Here is a 20,961-nt window from a genome sequence, read left to right as displayed (position 1 = left end):
CATTGAGAAAATGAGTTCCGAATTGAGTTTTGATTGAACGAATGGGTTCGTAGTTTTATTTGTGACTCATAGGAACAAGAATCGTCGAATTCCAAGTTCGTATGATGTAGTTAGAGCCTTTTTAGTGAAATAAAATTGCTGGTGTAAATAGTCCTGGTGTGCACCTTTAGCGACCAGATGTGACACTTTTAGCGACGGGATTGGACTTTTAGCGACCGAAATAGTGTTTTTGGGGCAAAAACTTAAGGACTAAAAATGGTCATTTCCTTCATTTCGTTTTGGAGTTTTGGAGTACGGTTCTTGGGCGATTTTGAGAATTTCTTCAAGACTTCAACTTGGGTAAATGTCCTATATCCAAATGTGATTATATTTCATAAATTCATGATCATATTCATTATTTATTTCGGATTTAAATGGAAGAAATCAAGATTTTTGCAAAATCTTCCAAAAACAAAAATTTAAGATTTGGAGGTCGAGTTGTTATCGGATTTTGGTAAAATTGGTATGTGTGGACTCGTAATTGAATGGGTTATCGGATTTTATAAGTTTTGCCGGATTCCAAGATGTGGGCCCCACGGGCAAATTTTGAGCCAATTTCGGATTTTAATAAAAATGTAATATTTTCTTATGAAATTGATTACTATAATTTTTGTTGACTGTATCGAATTAATTATGACTAGATACAAGTCGATCGGAGTCGAAAATTCAAGAAAAAAGCATAATACTTGGTTAAATTGGAGCAAGTCGAGGTAAGTGACTTGTCTAACCCTGTGTGGGTGAAATTTTCCCTAGGATTGGTATTGATGTGATTATTAAAATATGTTGAATGTCGTGTGCACGAGATGACGAGTGTGTACACGGGCTAAATTGCGAAAGATTATATTTTTAAATTGTGTAGATCACTGTTGCGCATTTATTAAATTATTTTATCTTGTTATATTCTTCATCATTGATTTGAGATATATACTTCAAATTTGTTTGATCTTTTCTTACTAATTGTTTTACTTGTTTAGTTGAAACTTGATTTTCTTTTATTCTGTGCATTATTTGAAGGTTGATTTTCTTTAAATTAAATATTATTAATATGAAGTATTTGACATTTTTAAACTTGATATTGAAGCAACGTAGTAAAGATTTTGAAATATTATTTTCCTAAATTATTTACTCCTGAATATTTTTATACTCATTGTGAGGGAGCCGTGAGCTCTTTATTATGGAAAACTATTATTGATGATTTATTTTGGCATGAGCCGTGAGCTCTTTATTGTTGAACAATATTGTTGTTGAATTATTTTGGCAAGTTAAATTATTTGAGCACTTGAGGTACAAATTGTTATATATTGTGATATTGATACGCATGCGGTGGTATAAGGTCTGGGTGTTGAAACGCATGCGGTGAGATAAGGGTGGCTTGATACGCGTGGCTAGTAGAGGAACTACTAGAAGTCATGCGGTGTGATAAAGGTGACTAAAACGCGGGATGCTATTTCGGGAAAAAATGTTTTCTTTAAATAATTTGTGAAGGCTCCCGCGGTGATATAAGAAAATGAGATATTGTGAATTTATTTATGATTTGGGACTACGAGGCGGTACCTCGGGAGTGCCCTTGTTGATATTGATTTATGGCCATAGTTTCTTTCGATTAATTGTTGTGATTTTCATAAAGTTGAAGGAAATTCTGTTTTGATTCCACGAGATATTATTTGTAATTATTTGATGTCATTAAACGTGACATACTATTTGATTTATTTCCAATGTCATTTTATTTTTACTACATTGATAAATATTTTACCATGCCATTATTATATTTCAGTAGGGCCTCACCTGACCTCGTCACTACTCTACCGAGGTTAGGCTTGGCACTTACTGGGTACCGCTGTGGTGTACTCATACTACGCTTCTGCACATCTTTTTGTGCAGATCCAGGTACATTTTACCAGCCTAGACGTCAGTGAGTTACATGCGCACGGAGATTTCGAGGTATATCTGCCAGCATCCGCAGACTCCGGAGTCCCCTTCTATCATTTTATGTTGCTTCCTTATATTTTATTTAGACCTTGACATATAGAGACATTGAGAATAAATTCTTAGAAGCTTGTGACTTATTTCTACCAGGTTTTGGGAGTTGAAATTGTTTGAATTGTAGTTTATTTATTTCAGATATTTATTATTATTCCGCATTGATAGGCTTACCTAGTCTTAGAGACTAGGTGCCATCACGACATCCTACGGAGGGAATTTGAGGTCGTGACAAGTTGGTATCAGAGCACTAGGTTCATAGGTGTCATGAGTCACAAGCAGGTTTAGTAGAGTCTTGTGGATCGGTACGGAGACGTCTGTACTTATTTTCGGGAGGCTATGGAACTGTTAGGAAAATATTCACTTCTTTGATTCCTTATCGTGCGACATTGATTTAGCTTGAAACATATATCTTATATTCCTTTGTATTCACTCATGTATGACATTACGCACTCGGTATCAGTTGTGTGTCGACGGTTCGTGATGCCGTAGATGGACTATGAGGGAGCCAGAGATGCTCAAACATTGCCTCAACGTGTGGTTCCGACTGAAGATGCGGGCATATTGAGAGATCACCTAGTGAATCATGTGGGGGTGCAACGGACGTTGGCGTCTGGTTGATTTATACAAGCTGTGAAGATTATTATTGTGGATCATCGGACGTTGTGACCTATGACTTCGCGCCGAGTAGGGGAGTTCACTACCAATGGGTGGATTGCGGGGTCATGTATTATATCAGTTTTGGCCTGAAATGTATATATGTGGTACTGAAAGGTTCCCTAAAATTTACACATGTTTAAGACCTGAGATTTCGTAGAGGATAAGGTTGGGACTTGCGGTATGTCCGCCTCCTTAATAATCCTATACTTCAATACCAAAGGAGTTATAGAAATAACTCTAAATTTATAGAAGGTCTACTTAGCGTGGACGTCACGATTGCGGATTTTGGAGTGCTTCGGAGTAAGTATAGTTGTTGACGAGATTCTGGACTCTGTGGTTCGTGTCAAGATTTGTCTGTATGGAGCTCTACTTTTGTGATCGTTATGTATAAATATGGGTAAGGGTTCCCCCAAAGAAGAATCAAAGAGTATGTTAAGAAATGGGTCAGCTCAACAGTGTTGAGTCAGCATAACAAAAGAAGAAATTTGCCTTGAGAGAGATAATTCTCCACCAGTGTTCGTGGTAAGCCTATGAAGAGGGCAGACCAGCCAATGCAACACCGCCCACTTGGCTCAGGCAGTCGTCCAGCCCAGTCCACACATCGGATTACTCGGGGTGCTCTAGTAAGTTCTTTTAATGTACCACCGACATGAGTTCCTACAATGGTTATTCCAGTTATCTGGCACAAACTCAATATGAGCAGCCTAACCCGCAAAGGGGTTATTATGAATACGGTGATACTGGAACATCAGGAGAAAAATTTCCCAAACTTGGGAGAGACTTATTTCATTAAATCACTCAGGCTACGTGCCCCATTGCAGTTACTACACCACCCACACGACCAGTTAGGGGTTGGAGGATAGACGAGTAAAAGGCGTCCTAGAGGTGGAGACCCAGCCATTGATATATTTATTTTAGGGTATGGTTGAGGTCGCTACATTAGATGGTGGCATTACAGGTACGACCTTGATATTGTATAAAGGAATAATTTCCTTAACTTGATTCGGTTTTGAGTATCGAGACGAGTCCTCTTATTATGCTCCACTTATGAGTGAGCTTCATAATTCTATAATCTACTTATGTGTTTACCCCTGTTGGGAGATTTTATGGAGATAACTACGCCTATCATTTGTGTTGGTCACTAATAAGAGCTGCGAGGCTAAATGTGGCTTTTTGTTACTCATTTCGGTAAATTTTGATGTAAATTCCGAATAATTAATTGTAAATTATGAATTATATGCCGTACCGGTGTGGGGTTCATTATGTGTTGTGATTTGGTGTAACCGAAATTATTTAAAAGGAGAAAATAGAAATTTTCAATTGGCACAATGTGCATATTACTTGTGATTCAGAACTGAGGACGAGATCCTCATATTTTTATATAAATTGATATGTTTAAACCGGGCTACGATCTGCGGTGGAAGTTATATAAGGACGAGATCCTTGTGAGAAAAATTCTTGTGTTTAAGTTCTCCCTTGTGAAATTAAATTTGTACTATAGTACTAATAGGGAGTCATGCTTGTTAGGCTTATTTGAAAATTCTTATATGAAATTCTCTGTGCATAGTTGTCAAATTCGTGTTGTAATTATTAATTTTTAACCTACGAGGTAGGTGCCCGCCTAGGTGGCGTTAAATATGACTCGTTAATTCGGATAAATAATTATGAAGTCTTCATGCCTCGCATTTAGTTATCAGTATTGTGAAGGTTTGCAACGAGATTTTTGTTAACATGAGGTTAAATGACGATTCTGTAATTGATTATGAACAACTATTAAGACCAAATTGATCCAAGAGGGTGCCCCATTTACAGGGTCAGACGAGTGTGAGTTAAGCTTTCAGAAGCTCAAGATCACTTTGACTCCGACACAAGCGTTGGTATTACTTACATGTTCAAGGTCTTATACTGTGTATTGTGACGCGTCGCGTATTGATCTCGGCGCGATGTTGATGCAAGACGGTAGGGTGATTGCCTACGCGTCTAGACAGTTAAAGGTACAAAAAAAAATAAAAAAATAAAAATAAAAAAACAATTTCGGTCCATGACCTTGAGTTAGCAGCTATTGTTCATGCCTTGAAGATTTTGTGGCATTATTAGTACGATGTCCATTGTGAGGTCTACACTGATCACCGAAGTCTATAGCATCTATTTAAATATAATGATCTTAATTTGCGGCAGCAGAGGTGGTTGGAGTTGCTTAAGGATTATGACATCACCATTCTCTATCATCCTGGGAAGGCCAATGTAGTGTCTGATGCCTTGAGTTGTAAGGTGAAGAGTTTGGGCAGCTAAGCATATTTACCGGTAGCAAGGAGGCCTTTGGCCTTGGATATTCAGGCCTTGCCAACCAGTTTGTCAGATTGGATATTTCCGAGCCGAGTCGAGTTTTGGCTTGTGTGATTTCTCAGTCTTCTCTTTATGATCGTATCAGGGAGCGTCAGTATGATGACCCCTATTTGCTGGTCCTTAAGGATACAGTTCATCACGATGATGCCAAAGAAGTCGCAATTGGAGATGACGGTGTATTACGGATGCAGGGCAGGCTATGTGTGCCTAATGTAGATGGTTTTCGTGAATTAATTCTCCAGGAGGCTGATAATTTGCGGTAATCCATACATCCGGGTACTGCGAAGATGTAGCAAGACTTGAGGCAATATTATTGGTGGAGGAAGATGAAGAAAGACATAGTGGAGTATGTAGCTCGGTGTCTAAATTGTCAACAAGTGAAATATGAGCATCAACGACCTAGTGGATTGCTTCAGAAGTTAGTGATTCCAGAATGGAAATGGGAGAGGATCACTATGGATTTCGTTGTTGGGCTCTCACGGACTCAGAGGAAGTTCAATGCAGTTTGGGTGATTGTGGATAGATTGACCAAGTCAGCTCATTGCAATCCTATGATGACTACCTACTCTTCCGAGCAGTTAGCTCGAATCTATATTCGCAAGATTGTCACATTTCACGGCATACCGGTATCTATCATCTCTGACCGGAGTACGCAGTTTACATTACGGTTCTGGAGGGCAGTACAACGTGAGTTGGGTACTCGGGTAGAGTTGAGTACAACATTTCACACTCAGACAGACGGGCAGTCCGAACGCACTATTCAGATTCTGGAGGATATGCTTCGTGCGTGTGTGATAGATTTTGGGGGTGCTTGGGATTAGTTCTTACCACTTGCGTAGTTTGCTTACAACAACAGTTGTCAGTCAAGCATTCAGATGGCTCCGTATGAGGCCTTGTATGGTAGGTGGTGCCAGTCCCTAGTGGGTTGGTTCGAACCGGGCGAGGCTAGGCTATTGGGTACAGACTTGGTTCAGGATGCCTTGGAAAAGGTTAAGTTGATTCAGGATTGACTTCGTACAGCCCAATCTAGACAGAAGAGTTATGCGGATCGGAAGGTTCGTGATGTTGCATTCATGGTTGGTGAGCGGGTATTGCTCCGGGTTTCGCCTATGAAAGGTGTGATGAGGTTCAGGAAGAAGGGCAAGTTGAGCCCTAGGTATATTGGGCCTTTTGAGATTCTTGAGAGAGTTGGAGAGGTGGCTTACAAACTTGCACTACCACCTAGTCTTTCTGCGGTTCATCCGGTATTCCATGTTTCTATGCTTCGGAAATATCACGGCGATCTGTCTCATGTGTTAGACTTCAGTTCGGTTCAGTTGGACAAGTATCTATCTTATGTTGAGGAACCAGTGGCTATTTTAGATAGGCAGGTTCGAAAGCTGAGGTCAAAGAACATTGCTTCTGTAAAGGTTCAGTGGAGGGGTCATCCGGTCGAGGAGGCGACTTGGGAGGTCGAGAATGATTTACGCAGGTGTTATCCACACTTATTCACCAGCTCAAGTACTTTTTCTAACTCTGTTCGAGGACGAACGTTTGTTTTAGAGGTGGAGAATGTGATGACCCAAAATGTCATCTTTAAATTTAATGATTAATTATGTGATCTAAGAACTATTTACCATTACTCGACTTGAGTGTGCAGTCCGTAAAAAAATTTCGGAAAAGTTTTCAGGTGAAAAATGGATTAAAATGTGAATTAGAGCTTTAAAACTCAACTGAGTTGACTTTGGTCAACATTTTAAGCAAACGGACTCGGATAAGTGTATTGACAGTTCCGGTAGGTCCGTATCGTTATTTGGAACTTAGGCGTATGCCCGTAATCAAATTCCGAGGTCCCTAGCCTGAGATATGGAATTTTGATAAAAAATTTAAAGTTTAAGTTCAAATAGTGACCGGATATCGAATTATGTGCAAATGACCCCGGAATAGAATTTTAATGATTCCAACAGCTCCGTATGGTGATTTTGGACTTAGGAGCGTGATCGGAATTTTATTTGGAAGTCCGTAGTGGAATTAGGCTTGAAATGCCGAAAGTTGAATTTTTGAGAAGTTTGACCGAGGGGCTTACTTTTTGATATCGGGGTCGAAATCCGATTCTGAAAATTTTTATAGATCAGTTATGTCATTTATGACTTGTGTACAAAATTTGAGGTCAATCGGAATTGATTTGATATGTTTCGGCGCAAAATATAAAAGTTAGAAGATTTGAAAACTCATAATTCGATTTGATGCGCGATTCGTAATTTCGGCGTTGTTTGGCATGGTTTGAAGCCTCAACTAAGTTCATATTGTATTTTGGGACATGTTGGTATATTTGGTTAAGGTCCCGAGGGCCTCGGGTGGATTTCGGAAGGTTAACAGAATGGATTTCGGACAAAAAGGAACTACTGGAATATTTCTGCTGCAGAAGCTATTTTTGGACAGCAACTACTGCAATCACAGAGCTGACTTTCGAAGCTTATATCTCGAAATCTATAAAGAATATAAACATTATCAAAACATGAAAGTTGTAGCCCTTTGATTCTAGTTTCCAGAATGATAAACTATTTATTATTCAGACATTTATACAAAATGTTATGATTGATTAACTGAAGCTGGTACTGCAGATTTTGGCTACAGCAGTGTGCATAGCCAAAAATTTCTGTTGAACAGGGCTGACTTTGGGAGCTTATATCTCGCAATCTATAAGGAGTTGGGCGATGAGAAAAACATGAAAGTTGTAGTACTTTATATCTAGTTTGCAGAACTTTAAACCGTTTGGCAGTTGGAGTTGAGTACAAGAAGTTATGATTGATACACTACAGGCTGTCGAGGAAGAGTTTGATGTTTTCAACATAAGCATGTAATGATCCAAAAGTCCATTTTTAGTTCTAGAGATTGAAATTTGATTTTGAAACTTTTGACATTTTGATAATGAATTATAGGAGTGATCTGGAAAGTTTGGTCTAATTTCATCAAGTCGCGATTGAGTTTTAAGCGCGAAATATGATTTAATTGTTTAACGAGCGAAATTGGTATCACATTGAGCAAATGAGCTCCGAATTGAGTTTTGATTGATCGAATGGGTTCATAGTTTTATTTGTGACTCATAGGAATAAGAATCGTCGAATTCTGAGTTCGTATGATGGAGTTAGAGCCTTTTTAGTGAAATAAAATTGCTAGTATAAATAGTCCTGGTGTGCACCTTTAGCGACCAGATGTGACACTTTTAGCGACGGGATTGGACTCTTAGCGACCGGAATAGTGTTTTTGGGGCAGAAACTTAAGGACAAAAAATGGTCATTTCCTTCATTTTGTTTTGGAGTTTTGGAGCACGGTTCTTGGGCGATTTTGAGGATTTCTTCAAGACTTCAACTTGGGTAAATGTCCTATATCCAAATGTGATTATATTTCATAAATTCATGGTCATATTCATCATTTATTTCGGATTTAAATGGAAGAAATCAAGATTTTTGCAAAATCTTTCAAAAATAAAAATTTAAGATTTAGAGGTCGAGTTGTTATCGGATTTTAGTAAAATTGGTATGTGTGGACTCGTAATTGAATGGGTTATCGGATTTTATAAGTTTCGCCGGATTCTGAGATGTGGGCCCCACGGGCAAATTTTGAGCCAATTTCGGATTTTAATGAAAATGTAATATTTTCTTATTAAATTGATTACTATAATTTTTGTTGAATGTATCGAATTAATTATGACTAGATACGAGTCGATCGGAGTCGGAAATTCGAGAAAAAAGCATAATACTTGGTTAAATTGGATCAAGTCGAGGTAAGTGACTTGTCTAACCTTGTGTGGGGGAAATTTCTCCTAGGATTGGTATTGATGTGATTATTGAAATGTGTTGAAAGTCGTGTGCACGAGGTGACGAGTGTGTACACGGGTTAAATTGCGAAAGATTATATTTTTAAATTGTGTAGATCACTGTTGCGCATTTATTAAATTATTTTATCTTGTTATATTCTTCATCATTGATGTGAGATATATACTTCAAATTTGTTTGATCTTTTCTTACTAATTGTTTTACCTGTTTAGTTGAAACTTGGTTTCTTTTATTCTGTGCATTATTTGAAGGTTGATTTTCTTTAAATTAAATATTATTAATATGAAGTATTTGATATTTTTAAACTTGATATTGAAGCAACGTAGTAAAGATTTTGAAATATTATTTTCCAAAATTATTTACTCCTGAATATTTTTATACTCATTGTAAAGGAGTCGTGAGCTCTTTATTGTGGAAAACTATTATTGATAATTTATTTTGGCATGAGCCGTGAGCTCTTTATTGTGGAAAAATATTGTTGTTGAATTATTTTGGCAAGTTAAATTATTTGAGCACTTGAGGTGCAAATTATGATATATTGTGATATTGATACGCATGCAGTGGTATAAGGTCTGGGTGTTGAAACACATGCGGTGAGATAAGGGTGGCTTGATACGCGTGGCTAGTAGGGAAACTACTAGAAGTCATGCGGTGTGATAAGGGTGGCTAAAACGGGGGATGCTATTTCGGGAAAAAATATTTTCTTTAAATAAATTGTGAAGGCTCCCGCGGTGATATAAGGAAATGAGATATTGTGAATTTATTTATGATTTGGAACTACGAGGCGGTACCTCGGGAGTGCCCTTGTTGATATTGATTTATGGCCATAGTTGCTTTCGATTAATTGTTGTGATTTTCATAAAGTTGAAGGAAATTCTGTTTTGATTCCACGAGATATTATTTGTAATTATTTGATGTCATTAAACGTGACATACTATTTGATTCATTTCCAATGTCATTTTATTTTTACTACATTGATAAACATTTTACCATGCCATTATTATATTCCAGTAGGGCCTCACCTGACCTCGTCACTACTCTACCGAGGTTAGGCTTGGCACTTACTGGGTACCGTTGTGGTGTACTCATACTATGCTTCTACACATCTTTTTGTGCAGATCCAGGTATATTTTACCAGCCTAGACGTCAGTGAGTTACATGCGCACGGAAACTTCGAGGTATATCTGCCAGCGTCCGCAGACTCCGGAGTTCCCTTCTATCATTTTATGTTGCTTCCTTATATTTTATTTAGACCTTGACATATAGAGACATTGAGAATAAATTCTAAGAAGCTTGTGACTTATTTCTACCGGGTTTTGGGATTTGAAATTATTTGAATTATAGTTTATTTATTTCAGATATTTATTATTATTCCGCATTGATAGGCTTACCTAGTCTTAGAGACTAGGTGCCATCACGACATCCTACGGAGGAAATTTGGGGTCGTGACATTAAGATCTATAACAGAGACTTAATTTCATTAAGATGCTATCATCCATATTCATTATTAACTGCCGCCACCGCCTACCATTATCAACTACCACCATGCCACCCACTACCACCATCATCCTCAATCATAGCCGCCACCATTGTCGACTACCACCGCCCACCATCCCCACCACTCCCACCATCATCATTAATGACAACCAACACTCATCCACCTCAATTACCACAACTAACCACCTCATCACCATCAACAACCATGGATGGTACTGTCCATCATTATAAACTACCACCACCCACCACCATCTTCCTTAATCATAACAACAACCACCACCACCACCACCCGCCATAATTAAATATCACCACACACCGCCATCATCCTCAATCATAATAGCTACCACTATCAATCACCATTAACTACTACCCTAAACTACCACCAACCACCGCTTTTAGTCGACATTCACAAGCACTACCGGTAGCCATCACCAGCAGCAACTATCATATTTTAAAAGGCTATATATTTTAGTAATGTAATATTAGATTAATTAGTATTTTATTTGAATTTTATGTTTATTAATTTTCAAATAAACATAAATTTTATACATTCAGATGTTAAAAATCAAACAGTCTTGATCATTTAGTATTCAGATCTTAATAAATATCTTGACATTCAGATGTGTATTCAGATTCAGATGTCTTAATCGTAATACACATTTTGATATTCAAACGTATATTCAGATTCAGATGTCTTAATCGTAATACACATTTTGATATTAAGATGTATATTCAGATTCAGACGTCTTAATCTTAAAAAAATAAATAAAGCCATTTTTGTGGTTCGGTTAACAGTTACAGTTCGATTTTGAACAACCATACGTTTGTAGACATATCTAGTGTCCCCTCTTGTATTTTTCTTTTTTTATTTGATTTATTCATTCAAAATCCCCAAAAAATTATTGAAATCATTGATCGCCCTTTGTTGTCCTAAAATGTTATATAACTAAAACTAATAGCAGTGGATGGTATATCATGGTTCAATGATCCATCATTTTTAATACTTGTATATGTATATATGTTAAAAATCACTCAAAATTGCAAGAAAAAAATTAAATTTTAACATATAATAGTGAATTCATGATAAGAACCAAAATGTTAAATCCGTTAAATATAAATTTTAAATTCACCTCTTCGTAATAGTACTCATTTTCTTGGAATCCTGGATCCGCTTCTGGTGACAACATCGTGATTCAATGGATTCTTAGGTTGTAGCTATCTTATCTGGTTTTGATTTTAATATTTTACGGCAGTTGGTGCCAAATTAATGTTTCGGTAAAACCTCTAAGCTATTGGAAGGACTACTTTAACACTCCATCAAGGTGTAACCTATTGTACTGATCGTTCTGATCACAAGATGTTGTTTGGTTAAATTTTCAAATTTTAGTTATTTTAAAATGATCTATTTTAAATAGATTTTCCAAAGGCGTGCTTTAGAAAATAGTCATTCTTTACAACATCGTTGAATGCCAAATTAGGAAAATGGCATGTAAATATTTTTGTTTACAATTAATATTATTAAAAAATAGTTAAATACGTTAGGACCTCCTCAAAATGTTAGGCCACTGAAAATATTTTACTTGATACGGTGGCATTGGACTAACCACACGTTAAGCATGTACGCAGTTGCACCGATAAAAGCATGTAGTTGTACGTGATAGCTTGGTTGTATGGCCAGATACGGAACTAGAATTTGAATTATGGGTTCGAGTTTATCATCCTTTCAAGTATTGAGTTTAAAATTAATAATTTATATATATTTATTAAATTTTTAAATATAAATACAGAGTTTGAACAAAAAATACTCGGTTCGGCCAGAACCCGCAACCAACTGTGTCGCTCCGCTCCCGATTGTATCGTGATGCATTAAGCCTGAAAGTGCACCAATTCTTTTGCTTGTTTCCTCCTCCCTGCTTTCTCGATGATGGTTAATGTTCCTCGTACTTACAGTTGACACCCTTATTAAAAAAAAGGACAAATCTTTTGTAATAGTGGTTTTTTTAACCCAATAGGGACAGTACACTCCCACTTTAAGTGCATCTCTGTATCGACTGAATCACTCTTTTGGTCTAGTCGATGGAACTGATGAATCATGCAAGCTAGTTAGATGTATAAGGCAAAGGATTCGTAGTACTCCCTTGATTGATTCAACTTGTCTATTCGTCTCTTGTCTTTAATAAAAACAATCTAAATATGACACTTCACGACGTAAGAAGAGCAACTCGCTCGGTAGTGTTGTCGCACGGGATAAACATGACACCTACCTGCTGGCCAGCTAATAGTATTTCATGACTAATTGATTGAGTAGCTGCCTGATTTGCATCCTGTATTGCTAATTTGATTTTCACTTTATAGTTTTGTTTTTACCCTTAAGCATGTTTAGGACCTAAGGCAAAAGAAAGAAATGAAATTCTTTTATATCTATTTATTTAATTTGAAATTTGAATTAGTATAATTCATTCAAAATCTTGTATAAAGTCTTAAAATCATTAAAATATTATTTATCAAATTTGTATAAATGTACCACAACTCTATCTACTATTATCGTGTAACCACTACCACCAATTTTCATAACAAACAACTATTACCAACCACCACCAACAACCATTCTTGCGCCAATCACCACTGCACAACTAGCATTGATGACCACCTTCACTGGCCTAGATTCCAATTACATCTACCACTATTCGTCACCACACGCCAATCTAGGGATCTGCTGTAAAACGTTACATCACCAACCACGTCCATCATGCCAAGCCACCATTGTCAACCACTTCCATTGCAATCAGCACCGTTGACAACCACTTTCACCACCAGTCGGTATCACAAAATTAATACCATCACTATCCACTGTCACTGACTACTTTTACTGTCAACTATCATCGCCAACCACTACCATAACCTTTAATCACCACCTCACGACCACCACCAACCATGCTAACCTCCACTTGCATCAATCATCACTAAATAACCATCACCACCAAACATAACCTCCCGCCAGCTACTACAATTGGCTATCGCTGTCACAAGCTTTTAACACCGCTAACTTTTGGTGATATCTTTCAAAAAACCACATGAACTAAAAATGTTTTATATATATATAATGCAATACTCAGATTAAGAAACAATATCTTAATTCTCAAATATGTAGTCCGATTTGGAGATCTTAATCAATCAAAAAACAACAAAGGGGCATAACTTCCAACATTTGAAAAAACAAAAGAAAACAAAAAAAAATTTGGGGGGGGGGGGGGGGGAAATAAACTACGGGTGTGTTTGGTATGAAAGAAAATATTTTTCAATTTTTTCATATTTGCTTAGCTTAAATGTTTTGAAAAATATTTTTCCTATCAAGAGAAGAGAAAATATTTTCCAAAACTCTTTCCCAACCTTTCTCCCATTTCCTATCCCCACCAACCCACCCCCAACTCCATCCACCCCACCCCACCCCTCACCCCCACCCCCACCCCCCACTCCCACCCTAAATAGAAATATTATTAATAGTACTTTCTTTTCATGTTATAGATAGAGTATTTTTTTTTCATTTCAATAAATGAGTATTTTCTTTTCACGATATAACAAAAAAAAATCATTTTATATATATTTTTTTTTAACAAAAAAATTACTTTCTTTTCATGAGGTAGAAATCTTTTTTCTTTCATTTCAACAAAATGATGTAGTAAAAAGTATTTTCTTTTGTTTCAACAAAAAGTGTATTTTCTTTTCATTATGTAGAAAAATATTTTCTGTTATTTCAACAAAATGAGTACTTTATTTTCATGTTATAGAAATAGTACTTTCTTTTTAACCGAAAAAGAGTATTTTTTTTAGTTATGGAGCACAATTTTCAACATTATTTTTGCGTAAAAAAGTAAATCAACATATTAGTTCCTTTGGTTTGTACGAATTTTTAAAAGAATAATTAAATTTTTAAAGAAAATAGAATAATAAAAATATTGTGTATTTAGGCGGGAGGGGGGGGGAGGGGAAAGCACATTAAACATAGGGACATGGGGGAAAGAAGGGGAGGAGAGTAACATAAAAAATTATTTTCCTAAAAAATATTTTCTGCTCTTTAACTAAACACTAAAAAAATATTTTTTTCAAAAATTTTCACTCATCAACTAAATAAGAAAAAATAAATGATAAAACCGCTAATTTTATTTTTCCGAAACACCCTATATATCATACCATTTTCCTCTCTATTTCCTTTCCTTTTTCCCAGTTTCCAAACGTCATCTAAATTCAGCTTTCTGTTGGGCTTCAATTCGGAAATGATTCCTTCATTCTACCACGAAAGCTCGTCGAACTTCCAAAGTCAAGGCCCGCCCAAAATCCAAGCCCGAACTTTATCCATCTTACTTCCGTTTACTCTAATCTAGAAAAAAAAAACTTATTTATTTAAGACTTAATACACATATTCAAAACAAACTTGAGTGCTAAGAAAACAAAATTCGCCATGGATGCACAACAACAGCAGAGACAACAAGGTGCTCCCCAAATCCCAAGGCCCGGCGCCGGCGCCGGAGCTGGTGGTGGAGACTTTACTCCCATTCTCACCGTGCTTGTGTCCTTCATCGCCATTTTCGTATTGGTGAACTAATCTTAATCCCTAAATTATCAATAAATTGCATGTAAATTATCTATAGTTTCTTATTTTTGTTTCATTTTCTTAGTTTTGATTCTGCCTATTTTATTTTTTGTTCCTATTATTAATTTGCGATAAAAATGTAGAGTGAATAATGCTTGATAATTGTGTTTAGTACATGTATCGTATATGCACCAGGTGCTTGATAAACCACCATGCTAAGGCTTCAATATATTCATTATGTTTGATAATTGCGTTGACCACTATAGAGTGGATTTTTTAGTTTAAACCATTCTTTGATTTTTAGGATGGGCTTTTTCTGTTTAAGTGGATTATCTACTTAAGTGAAGACCAATCTAAGACCCTGTTGGGGATGTAATGGCTTTGATTGAATTGTTTATAGGGTAAAAGAAAGATAAATTAGGGTAGGGTGTTTGATTGAGCTATAGAAGTACTAGAGGGTCTTCATCAAAAAAGTACTAGAGGTGTAGCACCCAAGGGTTTGGCATGACGGTCCATAAAGTTGGAATAAACACCACGGAAGACCGGGGTCCATGAACTGGTAGAAGATACAGTGCCCTCGAAATAGTCAAGGTGCGTGCCCTCGGTCCAATCACCACAGTTATTCAAGTGTTTTACATAGTGATTCTTGATATATACTGAGAGTGGCCTTTCACTCTAATGGGATTATCTACTTAAGTTCAATCCAGTTTAAGACCCTGTTTTAGATGTAATCATTTAAACTGGACTACTTTTTATGGTAAAAGATAGTTAGAGTAGACTGATATTTAGCTAAAGAAATTCTGTTGATATACAAGCATTTAACGTTTATTCTTCAAAGCATTTGGTGTTAGTTTACTGTCATATTCTTCCAGATACTTTTTTATTTTATTCTAAAAAGTACTATGTCTTATAAATGTTCAAAGTATTAAAATAATGATAGTTTTCTTGTGCAACAACCTTATGGTCAATAAATTTATTTCCTAATAGTTCTTGGTAAAAAATTTCCAAATTCTTGCTTCTGCAGCAAAAAGTATATTACCATAGGAGCTTTACTGACATCTTTAGAGGTAATCCATAACCGAACTCTGTTACGTAACAGATCTAGCAGAGGTTGGTAGCTTGAGTGATCGTTTCATTGAATATATCAGATTACATTGGCTTGATATTTATAACTTGCCTGCCATTCTTGTGACTTAAAAATATATGGATAGATTATTGGCACTTCATAAAAAGAAATGGTTAGATGATTGAACTTCAGTTCCCTTTGGGACTGTTACTTCCCTTTAGATATATAGATGGAGAAATGATCGTTCATCAAATCTGATCTTCATTGTCCTCCTGTCAGTAATTATTACTATTAACTTTAAGAATGATTATTAACAGCTCACCGGAACCCTTTTGTACAAGCATGAGAGTTTTACCTACATTCCTCCTACTAGCTGTCACATACAATTTCTGATATTCCTGGGATTGGGGCAGTCATATATCCATTGTTACATGCTACATCTTCTATGCTATTGTAAAAGTGGAGCTTAATGGCATTAGGGGTGTACTATTCATCAGATGCTATTAGCAATGCCCCCTTTGATTTCATAATTAGGAAAAGGAGTTACCTAGCTAATGCAGTAAGGGGAGGACACTCCTCTCAATGATTCAATGTATTCAGGGTATATAAGCTGCTGTTTTAATCAACTTAATGGAAGCTGTCTTCATTACATCATAATTGTTTGCACACATTTAGAGTAATTATGATTGAGTTGGTTATTTAAGACAACATTTGCCTACAGGATAAAGGTCTGTTGCGTGAATGCTCAGCACCTGGTGTGCTGCTTCTCAGTTTTGACTGGGTTCGATTTTGTTTAAATGTTCAAGGATTAGTCGTCGTGTTTCTCTAGTGTTTATCATTGGTCACCACACACAAAAAAAAGTCGCCTTTCTGGTAAAACTTTTTTGTTTGATTGTTTTTAGATGTAACTGTCTTGGACATTCCCAAAAAAATAAATAAAGAAGATATAACTGCCTTGGATTTCACCTGCCAATTGGTTGGCACTGAAATATTGGCAATAGTCTAATGCTTCGGTAAATGATCCTCAATTTGTATTGCATTTATGCTATTGAGTAACTTGGTAATAGGACTTAATTTGGGGATATGCGACTTGCTTGTTGGGGATATGATTTATTATAGCGAGATATCTTCTTCTTCTTCTTCTTTCTTTCTTTTTTAAACGTATAACTGGGACATCTTAAAATCATTTGCAGATAGTGGCTCCTTCAATGTCAACATTAAATAATAGTTTATCCATTTTACATCAAGTGCCGGAAGGTCATGTTGGAGTCTATTGGAGAGGAGGTGCCCTTTTGAATACAATAACTGATCCAGGTTATATTTGGTGCTTTATCTAGCTGATCATTTGCATTTTCTTGGGGTAGATCCTTATTGTTGATCAAACATGTATGTTTGAGTGTGCAGGTTTTCATTTGAAACTGCCCTTTATAACTCAGTTTGAACCCATTCAAGTTACTCTTCAAACAGATTTGGTAACATTTTTTTCTCTTTTGTTTTATCTTTTTAAGGTTTCTCATCTCAAAGTTTTTGAGATTCTCAATTTCTAGCGAATATGGTTTTTAAGTTATACAAACCTAATGAAGAATAAGGTGAGTGATGGCTGTGGATCATGTGCTAATGCAGGTTAGGGATATTCCTTGTGGGACCAAAGGAGGCGTGATGATCAACTTTGACAAAATAGAAGTAAACCATCTGCCTTGTAGTTATGCTATATGCGGGAATGCATTGTTCATCTTGTTCGTTTCATGTGCTTTCAGGTCGTTAACCGCCTTCGTAAGGACCACGTGTATGATACTCTACTGAATTATGGGGTCAATTATGATAATACATGGATATATGACAAGATCCACCATGAGATCAATCAGTTCTGCAGTGGTCACAGCCTTCAACAAGTTTATATTGACATGTTTGATCAGGTAAGAATCTTCTTGGCCTCTATAGACATATTGGTCTGCCAGTTTCTGTAGTCAACATTTATGAATTATGCCTTTTTTGTTTCTTTCTGGTGTTTGTGCTGCTCAATGCATCCAGTAACATTGCATCCACAAGTTGTCACGTTTGTGAATTTCCCTGGCTGGCGTAAGGATTAAGCTGTCTTCTAACTGTTCTGGTTTTAACCTGCTGAGTCATGCTTTTCTCACTTAGACATGCTCTTTTTTCATGCTTAAACTCCGTGATAAGCCTTAAGAGAAATATGGTTGTACTTACATCGGTTCTAAAACGAAAATTCATAAAGTTGATTTAGCCGATGTTATTGTTAATTAGTCTTGACGAGGTGCCTGCCAAAACATTTTCAGATCGATGAAAAAATGAAAGATGCTCTTCAGGCCGATTGCACACGATATGCTCCCGGTATTGAGATTCTCAGTGTGCGTATTACAAAACCTTCCATCCCAGAAAGCATAAGACGAAATTTTGAGAACATGGAACAGGAGCGCACCAAGGTATTAAGTGGAGAACTCTACATTTTCTTTTTGTCTTATCTTTGGCTGAACTGAAGGTTTGGTGTATTGGAAAGAAAAGGACTTCAAGATATGTCTTTGCGTTATTGTGTCAAAGTACATGCATAAAAGGTCTGGTTGATGAGTGGACGTTTCTCTCAACCTATCATCATAATAGCAGCTGTTTAATACTGACAATCAATGTATTTCACAATGTGCCATTGTTGCTCAGGGCTTGGATTAACAGTGACTTAATTGGTAACCCATCCATGCATCAATGATGTGTTACAGGTCTTGATTGCAGTAGAGAGACAGAGAGTTGCTGAGAAGGAAGCAGAGACGCAGAAAAAAATAGCAATTAGTGAAGCTGAAAGAAATGCTCATGTTAGTAAGATCCAGATGGAACAGAAGTTGATGGAAAAAGATAGTGCAAGGAAACAAGAGGAAATTGCGAATTCAATGTACCTAGCTCGTGAAAAGAGCCTGTCAGATGCAGCTTACTATCGGTGAATTCTCTAAACTTATCTCCTGTATAGTTTATGGCATAGAGCACCTAAGGATGAGGCCTAGCGATCAATGAAGTGGGATCAAAACCATGAGACTACCAGGGTCAAAACTCGGCAGAGGCAAAAAGCACTAGGCTTTTTCTTTCTATATGCCTAAGCCTCGGTGGGTAGAGTTATGCAGTATCTGTGGTAGTGGGAGGTAGTGGGAGGTACTGGGTACTGGGTGGGATAGTTGAGGTCACGTAAAGTAGCTCGGATACTACTGTTATTAAAACACAGCTCCTGTCAGAGAGTAGATAGATTCTCCCCTTGAAGAGTATACTAACCATATCTGGGATTTTTCAGAACAATGAGAGAAGCAGAAGCGAACAAGCTGAAGCTTACTCCAGAATTTCTAGAGCTGCGATTCATTGAAGCTATAGCCAACAACTCCAAGATCTTCTTTGGTAACAAGGCAAGGCTCATTTTCTAATTAGATTTATCTCCACTAATCCCCTTTCTTGAGCTTATAGTACTTTGTGCTTACAAAAATATGATTTCAGGTGCCCAACATGGTTCTTGACCAAAGGCTACTTGGAAACTTTTTGCAAGAGGTTGTACCACACCAGGAGTCTTAGGGGGTGTACTGCTTAAGCTCATTTGTTGAAGCTTGAAAGTAGATTTTTTCTGGTACATCACACGGAGAATGATACAATATATTGGTTTATTTGTATGTTCTATTCTGTAATGCTTGGCATCAAGTTTATACCGCTCTTTGAACAGGAAAACTCTACTACATTCTTGATATGCTATTTGCTTGTGTCACTCCACGTAATTGTGAATGGTCAAAACCGAGTACTTATATCATATGAAAAATATTAAATATTAATTGGGAGCTTTAATGGTCAGACAGTGAAGAAAGACTTAGTTTAATTTATTGACAGTGTAAGAAATACTTATACCCTTTAAAGTTGAGTGCAAGTAAGTTTTTATGTGAAACATTGGCTAATAATCTGAAAAATGAGGACAGGTAATCTGTTGGAATGACCAAGATTACAGTGTCAGTAATGTTTGAAAATGAATTAACTAATCTGCAGTATCAGCAAGGGCATTTGGTCTAGTGGTATGATTCTCGCTTAGGGTGCGAGAGGTCCCGAGTTCAATTCTCGGAATGCCCCTATATCAGTTTTCTTAATTTATTTTGTCTATCCTCTCTCTCTCTCTCTTTCTCTCTCTCTCTCTCTCTCTTTCTTTCCCCCTTAGAGTTGACTTTTTCTTCTTTCCCTCTATTCCTTATATTTAATCACATTTAATATGTACATCAGTCTACTTGTCCAAATGTTGGGATAGAATAAAAGTTCAGATCAAACTATTATGTTTCTTAACATTGCACTTGTGGATTTTCTAGTGTTTTAAGAAAAAAACATATCTTTACACAAATAGTTAGTTGGATTTAGTGTTTATTTTTCTTAACTGATATATATATATATATATATATATATATATATATATATATATATATATATATATATATATATTTTATATTCGCCGATTATTTTTAATTTAAGCAGTTGGTGACTAAATTCTTAAAAAGGAGGAAGATGTGGAAGGGAAAAGAGAAAAGAAGACTCGAGAGTTGTTTTAGAAGTTTACTGATGCACTCTTCGGACAATATAGAAGTCATTACAGTTGTCAAAATATTAAAGACAAATGTACTTAGAGAAAAGTCAGAGGTGAATTAGAATTTTAAATAGAGTGGAGTATCATAATCTGGTAGGAGTATTACTTTTTGTTTGTGACTCTAAAGTCTAAACCCTATTGTAAATGCTTATTTTTAAAAATTGTTTAACTTAATACATGAGTCAAGCTCAGAGCAACAACTACGACCGTAGTTAGAGAAAATGACGCTCTATGGCCCTTTAAAAATTTTATTAGCCCAAATTTTTCTTATTAATCCGAATAGCTTTTAGGTCCAATTTATTGACAATTTATATTTTTTTTGGTTACTTAGTAGTTAGCAAGTGGTTTTTACAAAGAC

At 36.4% G+C, this 20,961-nt stretch overlaps 1 protein-coding gene and 1 non-coding gene across 2 annotated transcripts; both read left to right on the top strand.

The window, feature by feature from the left end:
* The first annotated feature begins 14,610 nt into the window (after positions 1-14,610).
* On the top strand, positions 14,611-19,758 carry LOC107785002 (uncharacterized). Its single transcript, XM_016606221.2, has 9 exons — positions 14,611-14,934; positions 17,191-17,311; positions 17,402-17,469; positions 17,621-17,680; positions 17,755-17,913; positions 18,295-18,441; positions 18,730-18,944; positions 19,290-19,398; positions 19,487-19,758. Exons 1-9 carry the CDS (start codon positions 14,800-14,802, stop codon positions 19,559-19,561), a joined length of 1,089 nt encoding a protein of 362 aa, XP_016461707.1. The 5' UTR covers positions 14,611-14,799; the 3' UTR covers positions 19,562-19,758.
* A 271-nt stretch (positions 19,759-20,029) lies between these two features.
* TRNAP-AGG (transfer RNA proline (anticodon AGG)) lies at positions 20,030-20,101 on the top strand. Its single transcript has one exon. It is a non-coding gene; the product is annotated as a tRNA-Pro (tRNA).
* The last annotated feature ends 860 nt before the right edge of the window (positions 20,102-20,961 follow it).

Source organism: Nicotiana tabacum, chromosome 24 (assembly GCF_000715075.1).
Source record: "Nicotiana tabacum cultivar K326 chromosome 24, ASM71507v2, whole genome shotgun sequence".
Taxonomy (NCBI): Eukaryota; Viridiplantae; Streptophyta; class Magnoliopsida; order Solanales; family Solanaceae; genus Nicotiana; species Nicotiana tabacum.
Note: the sequence above shows the minus strand (reverse complement) of the source record. Positions and strands in the feature narration are given on the sequence as shown.